This window comes from Anarrhichthys ocellatus, unplaced genomic scaffold (assembly GCF_004355925.1).
Source record: "Anarrhichthys ocellatus isolate YVR2014 unplaced genomic scaffold, GSC_Weel_1.0 scaffold756, whole genome shotgun sequence".
NCBI lineage: Eukaryota > Metazoa > Chordata > Actinopteri > Perciformes > Anarhichadidae > Anarrhichthys > Anarrhichthys ocellatus.
The window spans coordinates 1-13,798 of NW_022280730.1; the positions used below are offsets into that span (position 1 = coordinate 1).

At 42.2% G+C, this 13,798-nt stretch overlaps 1 protein-coding gene across 1 annotated transcript; it reads left to right on the forward strand.

Annotated features, from left to right (window-relative positions):
- Nucleotides 1-335: 335 nt before the first annotated feature.
- Nucleotides 336-1,451, forward strand: LOC116376966 (uncharacterized; the record flags this gene model as incomplete). The annotated part of the gene is made up of 5 exons (XM_031838478.1): nt 336-478; nt 551-728; nt 796-935; nt 1,023-1,185; nt 1,307-1,451. Coding segments are annotated over 5 exons (690 nt in total), but the record flags the coding sequence as incomplete, so codon positions are not given.
- Nucleotides 1,452-13,798: the final 12,347 nt, after the last annotated feature.

Here is a 13,798-nt window from a genome sequence, read left to right on the forward strand (position 1 = left end):
ACAGACAGACACACCCACACAGAGACACACGCACAGACAGACACACACCCACACAGAGACACACGTACAGACAGACACAGAGACACACGTACAGACAGACACACACCCACACAGAGACACACGGACAGACAGACACACACCCACACAGAGACACACGTACAGACAGACACACATACTGACAGACTCTCTTTTTGCAAAAGATAATATGCGTTTATGTATTTTGTATTTGTCCCTCCTTGTCTCCTCTCCTTTCGTCATTTCTTTGTTTCCTCTCCTTGTCTCTTCTCCTTGTTTCCTCTCCTTGTCTCATCTTCTCCTCTCCTCGTCTCCTTCAGAAGCAGCAGTATGAACAGCTGGATGAGTCTCTGCAGATGGCCCACAATGCACTGCAGTCATGTGACCATCAGCTGACCCAGCTGAGGGCGGAGTCAAAGGCGGTGCTCGGTCAGCTGATCAGCTGGCAGCGGATCAGAGACGAGTGAGTGTCATCGGGTCACATAGCATCGTTCGGTCGTTGTGATTGGTCACTGACTTCCTGTTTACCTGTCAGGCTGCAGGTGTACGTCTCTGACGTACAGGAAGTCATGCAGATCAACTTGCTGTCCTTCAACCAATCAGAGCTGTGTCTGGAGCTCAGGCCACGCCCCTCTCCAGACCAGTCGTCCAATGAGCCGGAGCCACTGAAGCTGTCAGTCACCTGGAGCCACGACGACCGCTTCACACTGCAGGTAACTTCCTCATCCTCCTGTCTGCTGATTGGTTAGCCCTTCTTAAAGTGACAGTGTCTCTCTACAGGTGACGGAGGGCCCTGCTGGTCTGGTGGAGGACGGTCTGTCATGTCGGCGGTCTGAGCTAAGTGCCGCCCTGCTGGAGGTGATACAGTGTTACCTGGGTCAGTTCCAGCTGCTGTCTGAGATCCAGAGACTGAGATCCAGGTGAACCACTTCCTGTTTGTTTTAAAGATGTTTATGAGCTTCTGACGGTCCATCAGACTCACCTCTGACCTCTCTGTGTCTCTCCAGCTTTGCTATCGACTGGCGTCCTGCTCAGCGTGTGCTGGTCTACCTGAAGTCTGCTCTGCTGGTGGTTCACCTGGAGGTGGAGGACGGATACCCAACCGCAGGACGAGCACGACTGCTATCTGTACACAGAGACGGACGACCTGTGGACACATCTGGACTGAAGGTAAAGAGCTCACAGTGGACCTTCTTCACGTACACGGGCATGATGTCGACAGGAAGTAGATTGGTCATTGTTGATAAAGGTCTGCGTTTATGATGAACTAACCTGTGTGTCTGTCTCTCAGCCTCTCAGATCTGATCTCTGTCTCACTGACTGGTTGGTGTTCCTCAGCAGCAGCTCTCTGATCTGACAGACTCTTCATCACGTCTTTCCTGCTCTTCTTCTGAACTTCCTGTATTTCTACAAAATAAAGGTTTTACTCCAACAGAGAACTGTGAAATGTGAATTATGTTGTATTGATCCAATCTTTGATTGTTGTGTTGGAGAAATATTTATTTATTTTTAATGAAACGTTACAAAGGGAAAGCTCTGTAAAGAGGCTTTTATTTTGAAAAGCTGCCCCTGCAGTGACAGCCTATGGCCATGTAGGAAATATGTTTAGAAGTGTGCTTTAAGGAATTATAATAGAAGTGTTTAATGATTCATAATTAAGAAATCATAATTAGTCATAATTATAGGAGTGTTTTAGAATTTATAGTTAGAAATGTTTCTTGGTAGAATTAGTAGCACCTCTTACAGGTGGAAGAATAATATGATAGCAAGTACTTGAAGTGTACCATCTATGCTTGTAAAACGTGTGAAGTTTTTGCCAAAAAGTTGCAAATCCTTATTTTTAATATAGTATGTTTAAGAGTAGCGTAGGGACAGACAGACTTCTAGACAGGCAATTTCAGGTTGTACCCGTGCGAGGGTCTTCAGCAGTCTGACGCCAGGAGGAGACTGCTGGAGTTAGCCAATAGGAACTAAGATAGACAAAAGGGGAGGGGTTTTCAAACTGAACGGGAGTGGGGGGAAGAGATTAGGCTCGTTCGATTTAAACCAGGTGTGCGCAGAATCGATCACCGCACAATGCATGCTGGGTAGATTTGCGTCCGACCTGCTCTGACGTCATGAAAACGTGCGTAACGATGATCTCACGTGAGCGAGGCGGCCGCAGATTTTAGATCGAGGCGCTGCAGTTGCTTTCCACTGACTGCGTGACCCCGGGGCATGATGGGAAACTTCTTGCTGTCTTCGGATCAAAGAGCTGATTGGCTCTTAGGTTTTCTTTAGTGGAAAAGGTGGGCGACCGTGGTCACTGGGTTAAGAGGGTGGTCTGGTGACTGTCAAAGACAGCCCACTGCTCCCCATATATAGGAATGAGTCAAATGCAGAGACTAATGTATCCTTAATTAACAGGATAAATATAGTATAAAAAAATGTAAATCCTAATTTTCTGTCTAATTGTAATACTTAACGCTAGATTGTTGGCTATTAGTCTCATTTTGTGCAATAACAATAATGATATATAAGGTTATTTATTTAGCATCTGTAAATAAAGATATTTATTGAGAGAGCCTACATCCTACTTGATGTCAACATGTTCTCAGTCAGAGCACTGAATGTGTCCATCGATTAATGATTGTGAAGCATCACAACACGTATTAATAGAAAAGCACAATTGTCACTGATGGAAACTTGCAGCGCTGCTTTTCCTCCGTGTGGAGCCTGTTTATGTAGCTGTGATGTTTGGACTGTTGGTTCAGTTTGTCAAAAAAGAGGGTTGAGATCCCAGGAAAGCTGCCTTAAATGAAGGAATACAGTTCGATATGAAAGTAGGATAAAGGGACACAAAGTATATAATAAGTAATCATTTTAAAGCAAGTATGTATAACATAAGAATAATGAAGTGATTTAACAAACGTAAACTGATAATAATAATGTATGTATAACTGAATAAAGTGAAGTGTGTGTGGAAAGAGCTGATGTAAGCAGGGTGGGGGCCTTAAAGGCTGAGATCATAACAGATGTTGGGGTGATGTCCGAACATGTCCACGGGTGTAACCTGAAACACACTCGAAATGAAGGAAGTGAGAGTATCCACACACAGAAAGTTGGGTGTTGTTCGCAGCACACACACACATAATCAATGATGTCATGTAAATCACATGCCGAGGGAGGGAGTGTTGGGGAGGAGGGAGGAGAGAGAGCTCCAAGATTATAAAAAGAAAGACCTCCAAATAGCAAGACGGGATTCAACGCGGGAGCCACCCAAGTGCTCCACGGAGAAACACTGGACCTCGCTCAAACAACCACATCGGAGGACTTCGTCTCTGTTCACGGAAAGAAGACAGCCGTTCCTGGACAAAGATTGAAAGGTTCGGCCGGACCTTCAGCTCCTGAAAACCCCACAAAGGACTTTTTATTACATTGTGAATCCAGCTCCACCGAGCCGCCTCGGCATCGACAATTAATGAGTATAACCGGAGAAGAAATTGTATCCTGATTGAATCAAGTATCGTATTATGAAGAGCTGTAGCTGTGCCCATGCTAAATATATCCTGCAATAAATATCTAATCTGCATTTAAAGTAAATTTCTCAAGTGCATTCATTTGCTGAGGTAGTAGAAGTTCCTCATGGCAGTAAAAGGGTAAAGCTATTGTATGTTAACAACAAGAGTTCTTAATGGTTATCCTAGTGACCGGTCCACTTAACAGTCCCTTACGGTTTTAGTTATAATCCTAGCCGTTAAAATCTAACCTGGCAATTTACCAAGAGCCCGGATCCAAAAGAGGAAAGCTACCATAACTGACGCGACTAGGTAGAAGCGCTCGGCCAGGGTGGCCCCTCGGCCGAGTGCACGTTACCAGAGGAAGCAGGGTAGACGTCAGGAGTAACGGTAGTTAGCAGAAGCCAGGCGAGTTTCCTCGACAGAACACCAGCTCGCCAATCTTTTAATAGAGAGCTGAGTCAGTAGGTAGCCCCGTATCGGGCCAGAGAACCCCCGGATCTAACAAGTTTTTAAATTTCTTAAATTTACGGTTGTATGATTTAGAAATGACGCTATCTTCACATATATTTATTTATATAAATGTTTAAATAAATATGACATCCAAGAACTAAAATATGCCCAATCTTATATCCTCAATTATAATAATAACATAGTTAAATATATGAAAAGACATCCAAACTTAAAGACCAGCAATTTAGGGTTAAGTGTCTTGCACATCAACATCAACATGCTCCTAGTGGAGCCGGGGATCAAACCGCCGCTCCTCTGATTGAAGGACGGCTCTGCGCTCCACTTAGCCAAGATCAGTTCTAGACTACGGCTGTGTGGAATATAGGTCGGCGTCTAAAATCTTGTTGGGAAAACTGGATGTAATACAAGCGTCAAGAATATGTAGTGGGGTCTTTAAAACATCTGTGCCGGCATTGCAGGTAGAAATGGGGAAATGCTGTTGGAGTTGAGAAGAATCCAGATCATGATGACATATTGGGTCAGTTTACAAGGACATAACAACCATCCAACAATAAGTGCAATTGAGCCATGCTGGGAACATGACAACAGGCCAACAAAGAGCTCTGGTTGGGTTGTTCAGAAGAAGGCTAGTGAATTAGGTTATAGCAGTTATTCTCCAGCTGTGGTCCAGCTGTTCCTCTTTGGTTACTGCCACAGCCTGGAATTGATCTTGACCTCCTTGAACTGATGAGAGATGAACGTGGGGGAAACTGTAAGATCTTCAAGTCATACATCAGTTACCACAATTAAATACAGATTTATGGATCTAAAGACCCTAAAACTGGTAGAACAGCAGCAGCAGCAGTGATCCCAGAATTCCATGATGAGTGTGGGAAGAGACTCAGTGATGATGCATCTGTGTTTGCATGTGAGATGATGGCCATAGAGTTATTGCGTTGCAGTGGGTAGAGGACGTCAGGCCAGAGAGAGTGGTGATTGCATCAGACTCATGTGCAGTGCTAACGAGTTTGACATGTTGCCACTCCAGAAGCAGAGAGGATCTACTGTTTGAAATACTACAATCATTTTTAAGAATCCATCAAATGCGGATAGCGGTTCATTTAGTGTGGGTCCATGTTGGAGTCGATGGCAATGAGAAGACGGATAAAGCAGCAAAAAAGGCTTTGAAGAGTGGGAGAAATAACGTTAATGTAAATATAAGTAAGTCAGAAGCTAAAGTGGTGATTAAGGGACAAATCAAAAAGATATGTCAGAATGAATGTAAAGGGAGTAAAGGAAGATATCTGTTTAAAGAGGAACCATTGGTTGGGAGCAGGATCTAGTGGATGAACTAGAAAAGAGGAGACGATTATGACGAGACTAAGGAACGGACATACTGGTCTGAACAGTTCCCTCGATGTTATTAGAAAGCATAATAATGGAAAGTGTACATTTTGTGGAGAAGAAGAAACCGTGGACCATGTTTCATTGTCCTGTCAGAGGTACGAGTCAGAGAGAGACGTTTTGAAAAAAGGTCAAAGAGAGATTGGAGAGAAAAACATCATTAATGTAATGTAATAAAGAAAAGCTTTAGTGACAAATGTTGGAAACTTTTTCTGGAATATTTAGAGTCAACCAGATTAATGAATAGAATTTGAGAAAAAAATTAATTATTATTTATTTTTTCTATTTTAGTATTGTAGTATATATTTTTTATAGACATAGCTTTATTTATTTACACACATATATGTATATGTATACATCAACCAAACGAAAAGAAATACAAATACATATGTATATGTATTTATTTTCGTTTGGTTGTCGTATTAGAGTCCTTAGTCCACACTGCAGATCAGTGGGAGGCGGTCATGCACCCGAAAGCTGTTTGCCAACCGCCCAAAAAAAGCAAAAGAAGAAGAAGAAGAAGCAGGCGGCTGAAAACGGTCCGACTTGAACGCAGTTTTTTGTCAACGCCCCTTTCTACGTCCGCCTGCTCTCGTCTGCTTTCCAGGCGAGGCGCAGTTCAACTCGAACGAGCCTATTCTCTCTCTTTTCCTGTCGTCTCAACGTGAGGGCAGTGTGCCTCCAGGCTGGGATGAGGGTAAAGATGCTTCTCTGCGCAGAGAATATATATCTATAGATACTGTAATTAATGTGCTTCACTTTGTAATTGTATTAGCTTCAGTAGTATTGTAAACCAGTTCATGGTAGATTTTATTATCGAAGCGTCTCTACTGTAAACGGCAGTGGAGCGTGAATCAGCGGCCTTCTCTCCTGTGAGGAAGAATCCAAGCCTCCACACCACCAGGAGTCACTAAAATAAAGTCTGTAAGATTCATGTGCAACAATAATCACCAGACAATAATATAGGGTTCTGAATAAAATAAGATAATCCTTTATTAGTCCCGCAGTGAGGACGTCCACAGGATCACAGCAGCAGAGTGGACACAAGAGCAACAAGTCATTTAAACAGTAAAGACTAGAAAATGCGTTGGAATGCTGAAAGCTGAAATGAATTGCATAAACATTGCTGAAAGTACAGAAATGGGAGACTACCCGTCTGAAAAATGTTGAAGCCTGAAAGCATTTAAACTGCACTGCTGAGAACCCTCCTAGTTGAAATGTCTCACTATGGTGTCTGTAGCTGAAAGTATGAAGAAGAAGAAGGCTTTGAGAGTTGAAGAAGTTTAACAGGATTTGAAGATTTTCTCCAGAGAGATCCCGTTCAACAAAAATTGCAAAAAGCTTAATAATGCAAAGAATTTAAAGATTACAAATATGAAGGTTTCTGTAGCTTAAGAAAATTTCAGTGGTAGTGATATTTGTAGAAGTAGTATTAGTAGCATTAGAATAAGTACTAGTTGTAGCAGTAGTGATATTTGTCGTAGAAGTTGTAGTATTAGTAATTAGAAGTAGAAGTAGTAGTATCAGTAGTCGTAGTAATAGCTGTAGTAGTGGTCGTATTTAATATAACAGAAGTAGTAGTAGTAAAGTTTTTGAACTTGAATGAGTGAATGAGCGGGCGGGCAGTCAGAATGAGAAGACGATAACTGGTAAACAGGTCACCAAGGAAACCGGTCAGCAGGCAGCTCCCAGCACACCCATGAGAGCAGAGAGATAGAGTACCCTGCTACATGTAAAAGTGTAACAGCCAGAGAGAAACAAAAGGAGAAGATATTACGTGAAAACCCAGAGGTCCTCTTCACTGACTATGCCAAACAAAAAGAAGGAAGGAAGAAGAACAACCTCCTCTTCTTCACTGATTCGATTTATATCTGGAAAGATATTCTGTGCAGCAATTATGCATTCGTATCCAGTGAGGGTATTGGCTCAGGAGGCAGATTAAAGATCTGTAAAGATGAACATCTTGACAAGGATGACCCTCTGCTTACCATCACATACTACACCAAAGTAAAGGTCATGGTCCAAGGGAATGAAAGCAACCTGGAGTCCTTTGAAGAGGTATTCCCACTGTTGAAAGCTGAGATGGATGCCAAGAGGGTCAGTGTCCGCTCTGACAGTGAAGATAATGAGGACCCAGTAGAGAACCTCACCACCCTGTCCATCTCTGCCCCTCCCACACCTGCCAGCTCCACCAACAAGCTGAAAGAGAATATGGCCCTGCTGGAGCTGGACTTTGCTGAATTCAAAGAGCTGACCCAGGCCAGACTGTCTGACCCCCCCAGACAACACTCTGCAACAGCTTAAAGAGGAGCTCCAGCAGCTCAGGAGAGACAACCAGGCCTTGGCATCTGACCTCAGAGGAAGTCTAGAGACACTCAAACAGGACAACAGTCTGCTCCGTACTCAATTAGCCAAAGTGAAGGAGGATGCTGAGAATAGAGAAAGGAGCTTCACCAGACAAGTCCAACACCTGACGGACCAACTCTCATCCGTCCCAACAAAGACAAATACAGAGACACAAACTCTCCCTGCCAGTGTCCCAAACCCCTGCCTTGTCCCTGTCCCACCCCCTCTGCTCTACACTCAACCCAACAACACCCTGGCACCTCCTGATACATCCACACAGCCAGCTCCCAACAGCCAGCTCTGCCCCGGATCAGCTTTCCTCCACTCAGCCTGAAGAGCAAGCCCCACAAGTGGTCCTGTTGACTGACTCTAATGGGAAATTCCTGGACACAAACAAGCTTTTTCCTGGTAAAAAAGTGCTTTCTAAACGCTGCAGCACCACAGGCCAGGCAATGAAGCTGTTGAAAAAGGAGACTTTCAGGAGCCCTCAATACATGGTGATCCACAGGAACAAATGACCTGCACAGCCTCCGTAAGAACACTGCTGAAGCAGTGAGGAAGATGGCAGAGCAGGCCAGTAAGGAATTCCCTGACACCCGCATTGTGATCTCCACCTTGCTGCCTAGGACAGACACCCCTCCCCATGTCATCCATGACATAAATATGGAGATCAGAAGAGGATGTGCCCCCTTACCCAATGTCCACCTGGCCTTCCACCCAACCGTTGGCACCTGGGACCTCTATGATGGACTCCATCTACACAAAGAAAGGATGGGGATATTTGCAAAGACCCTTAAAGACACGGCTCTGGGACACAATCCTTCCACCCCCTCCGTTACTATGAGCTTTAGAGACCATCCCAGACCTCCCAGACCTCCACCCACCCACCACCACCCCAGTATGAGGCAGAACCAGAGAAGGCTACCTTCCCCCTCCTCGACCCCTGCCCTCCAACCCCTTTTACAATATCAGCAGCAGAGATATCTGCTCAGATAAGATGAACATACTGAGAACACCTTCCCACTTGAATAACAGAACATGGAAATATATTGTTAATCAATAGTGGTAATAACAGCAATAGTAGTAGTCAGTATAGTGGTAATATTAGTGAAAATAGTACATGCCCCCATGAAATTTATGTCAAAATTATTATTATTATCAGTATTGTACATGTATAGATCGTGGTAGGTGTTCTTTATATTTGTCTCACTATACAGGTTCATTTTGATTGTTTTTTCTAAATGCTCTCATTTCATATAAGCTGCTGGAATATTCAAGGTCTCCACTCCTCAACCTTTGAACTGAAAAGTGGAAACCCTGAATTCATGAAATCTATCAAAGACGTTGATATAATTGTGTTAACAGAAACATGGTGTCAAAATGATTTACTCACTCACTGTCCTCCAGGATATAATGAAGTCATGGTGCCGTCTATCAAATTTAAAAACATACGCAAGGGCAGAACATCGGGGGGGATCTTGGTGTGGTATAAAGGAGACCTTTGCCATAAGATCTCAACAGTAAAACAAGGTAAATCACACATCTGGTTAAGGTTAGACCAAACTCTGGGCATAACTGATAGGGATCTATATCTCTGTGCTATCTATATACCCCCAGTGGATTCTCCTTATTATGAAGAAGACATTTTTGAAACTCTTCATTCAGAAATCGCCTGTTTCCAGGCCCAGGGAAACGTGCTTCTAACTGGAGATCTAAATGGACGAACAGGAATTGAACCTGATGTCATCGACCCACAGGGCAACAACCATGTGTTTGGTCAAACTCCCTTATTTACCACACCAACCATCACCCACCGGAACAACCTGGACTCTGGAATAAATAAAAGTGGCAAGGAGATCGTGCATCTCTGCCGGGCCTTAGGCCTGTACATAGTTAACGGTAGGTTCAGAGGGGACTCTTTAGGTAGGTTCACATACTCCTCAGCTCTTGGATCTAGTGTAGTAGACTATGCAATCACTGACATGGACCCCTCCACTATCAGTGCATTCACTGTCAGACAACAATCCCCCCTCTCAGACCACAACCAAATAAATCTGTTCTTTAAACTCTCAGGTCAAATGAATGACATAAAAAAAGAACCCAGTAAGCTGTTTAAATTAAATGCTACTTACCGATGGGCCCCAGACAGCGGACACAAATTCATCATGGCCTTGAACTCACCTGATCTGATAGATGACATATCAATATATGACCAACAACAATATATCCACACCAGAGACGGTGTAAACAAGGCCATTGATGATATCAATATGATATTTCACAAGGCAGCTATTAAAGCTGACCTTATAAAACAAGCACGGAAGCCTGTAAAAAGGCAAAACACGGAAAAATGGTTTGATCAAGAATGCAAGAGCATCAGAAAAGACCTGAGAAAAATAGCAAATGAAAAACATCGCCAACCAAACAACCCAGCCTTACGCATCAGGTACAATGACATTTTAAACACGTATAAATGTACAATTAGGAACAAAAAACAAAATTATACCCACATGAAACTTGAAGATATTGAGAACGCCATTGATCAAAATCAATTCTGGGATATGTTGAACAACTTCAACCACAGGCATTACCCATCCAAGATGGTGACATCTGGAGAGCACATTTTGAACATTTGTACAAAGATATACCAATAAATCAAACTAACTCAGACCAATATATTCCAAAAGAAAAACTCCAAACATTAGAAGAAATAATTAAAGACAACCAGAACCCCCTTGATTTCCCAATGACTTGGGAAGAACTGAGCACACAGACAAAGTGTCTCCGGCCAAGGAAAGCTTGTGGTCCAGACAGCATCAAAAATGAGATGCTCAAATGCAGCACCCCAGAGATGCAGGGTGCAGTGTTGAAGTTGTTCAACATCATATTACAATCAGGGTGTTTTCCTGACTCCTGGAGCAAAGGGCTCATTTCACCCATTCATAAGAGTGGTGACAAGTCAGACCCTAGTAACTACCGGGGCATCTGTGTCAGCAGCTGTCTCGGTAAATTATTCTGTAGTATTCTCAATAAAAGAATACTACATTTCCTTGACGAACACTCCATCTTGAGTAAAAATCAAATTGGCTTCCTCCCAAAACACCGGACCACCGAGCATGTATATAGCCTTCATACTTTAATTAACAAACATGTCCACCAAACAAAAAATGGTAAAATATTTGCTTGTTTTATTGATTTCAAGAAAGCCTTGGATTCTATTTGGCATGAAGGGCTCTACTACAGACTCCTACAGTGTGGGATAGGGGGCAAAGTATATGATCTGGTTAAATCAATGTATTTGGAAAATAGATGTGCTGTTAAAATTGGAGACAAACAAACTGAATCCTTCACCCAGAAAAGAGGTGTTCGTCAGGGTTGCAACTTAAGTCCGACTTTATTTAATATATATATAAATGAACTTGCTGTTGAGTTGGATCAATGTGCTGCTCCTGGGCTCTCCCTCCTTGAGAGAGAGGTGAAGTGTCTGCTTCATGCCGATGACCTGGTTCTACTGTCTCCTACTGAACCAGGACTACAGCAACAGCTGGACAGAGTGCAACAGTTCTGTCACAACTGGGCCCTGGCAGTGAACATGAAGAAAACCAATGTCATGATTTTCCAAAAACGCCCCAGATGTCAGGAGAACAAATACCAGTTTACCATAAACACCAACATGATTGAACATAGTATGAGTTATAGCTACCTTGGTATCAGCATAACTGCATCAGGGAGTTTCAACATGGCAGTAAATGCACTAAAAGAAAAAGCTCCAAGAGCTCTACACGCAATTAAGAGAACATTTTATAATTAAAAATCCCAATTAAAATCTGGCTTAAAATCTTGAACAGTGTCATCCAGCCCATTGTGCTGTATGGTAGTGAAGTATGGGTCCACTCAGTCATCACAGTTATACCCGCTGGACAAACATCAACAGAGTCTCTACACGCAGAATTCTGCAGACACCTTTTACACAGAAACACCCCAACAAATGCATGTAGAGCAGAACTAGATACCCACTGATCATTAACATTCAAAAGAGAGCACTCACATTCTTCAATCACCTTAAATCCAGCCCCCCAGACACCCTCCACTCCAAAGCCCTCCAAACCCAAGAGCTGAGCCCAGAGAAGAGTCCCCTATGTCAGCTGGTGCTGAGACTAACTGCCTCCTCTCAGACACACGGGGACCAGTCTCTCAACAACACGGCTCTCCAAACACCAACCAGAGTAAAACACATCATGGCGAGATGTAAAGAAGCACTGGAGCACTGGAGAGAGGAAACTGGGGGCCAAAGCAGACTGGAATGTGATCTGGCCCTAGAGAGAGACTATGAATTGGCAGAGTACCTCTCTACAGTCAGAGACATGAAGCAGAGACAGAACCTCACCAAGTACAGGCTCAGTGACCACAAACTGGAGATTGAACCAGGACGACACAAAAAGTCATGGCAACCAAGAGAGAACAGAACATGTGGTCACTGTGGGACCGGTGAGGCTGAGACGGAGATGCACTTCCTCCTAAAATGCAAAACATTCCATAAAATTAGGAACATCTACCTCAACAAATTTGACTCTGTGATTTGAGATTTTAAAAAATGGAGTGATATCTCAAAATGAAAAGTCCTCCTAGGAGAAGGAGAGAGGAGACCTTGCTGCCCAGTATGTACTAACATGCCACAACCTGAGGGACAGCAGGTGACGCTTTGGCGATGCCGTTCCTGGGCGTTCACGCCAATGGAGCAGATCTGAGTTTGGGTTGAATTGGGAGAGAGACGGAGAGAGAGAGAGATCTATCTATCCGTGGATCTCTCTCTCACTTCGCTCCTCCCTTTGCTTCGGTGTCAGAGAGCTGCGGTGGCCTACAGGTAACGTGGGAGCAATGGAGGCTCTGTCTCACACCACTTTATGAGATGTTGTATTAATATTATTGTTATATTGATATTGTTGTGTATTGTTGTTATTGTATGTTTCATTTTTTGATGCTTTGGCAATACTGTTTCTAAACTTTCATGCCAATAAAGCAAAATTTGAATTGAATTGAGTCAGAGAGAGAGAGAGACAGAATGAGTGAGAGAAAGAGAGAGAGAGAATGAGTGAGAGAGACTGATCTCTCTGGCAATCTTTCTCATTTGGAGATTGTCCTATGATTTATCATTTACAGCTTACATGACTATTGTCCTGCTCTACCATGTCTTTCCTCGTCTCTCGTGTGTGTAAATGTCACTCGAATCAGGAAACTTATCAGAATACCCATATTTGATTGGCTGAGCTGCATCACGTATATCTCTAAATCATGTGAGTGCGGCTTTTATTTTAAAATGGGGTGTGGGGGGGGAGTCCTCTAACAGTCTCATAGACCTGAATGACTGTATGAGAGACACACACACAGAGAGAGGTGTGTGTGTCTCCCCCCTCTTGCTGCTCCTGTCACCTAAAATCCCTGCTCAACAGGATATTTTTTATATATCTATATATACATATATATATAGAAGAGAGCAGGAGTTTTGTTTTGAAACAAAATTTTGAACTGAGCCATGTTGGTTTTTAAAAAGCTGACTTTTCAAAATGAAACGGATTACTTTTATATACTATACTATATATACTTTTATATATACTATACTATATATACTTTTATATATACTATACTATATATACATTTATATATACTTTTATATACATTTATATATACTATTATATATACTATACTATAATATATACTATACTATATATACTATACTATATATACTTTTATATACACTTTTATATATACTATACTATATATATATTTATATATACTTTTATATACATTTATATATACTATTATATATACTATACTATAATATATACTATACTATATATACTTTTATATATACATACTTTTATATATACTATACTATAATATATACTATACTATACACATATATATACACATACTATAATATATACTATACTATACACATATATATACACATACTATAATATATACTATACTATACACATATATATACACATACACAGTACATACATCCATTCATTTAGTTTCGTCACATACACTAACTGTTAGTCACCACATAATATTATTTT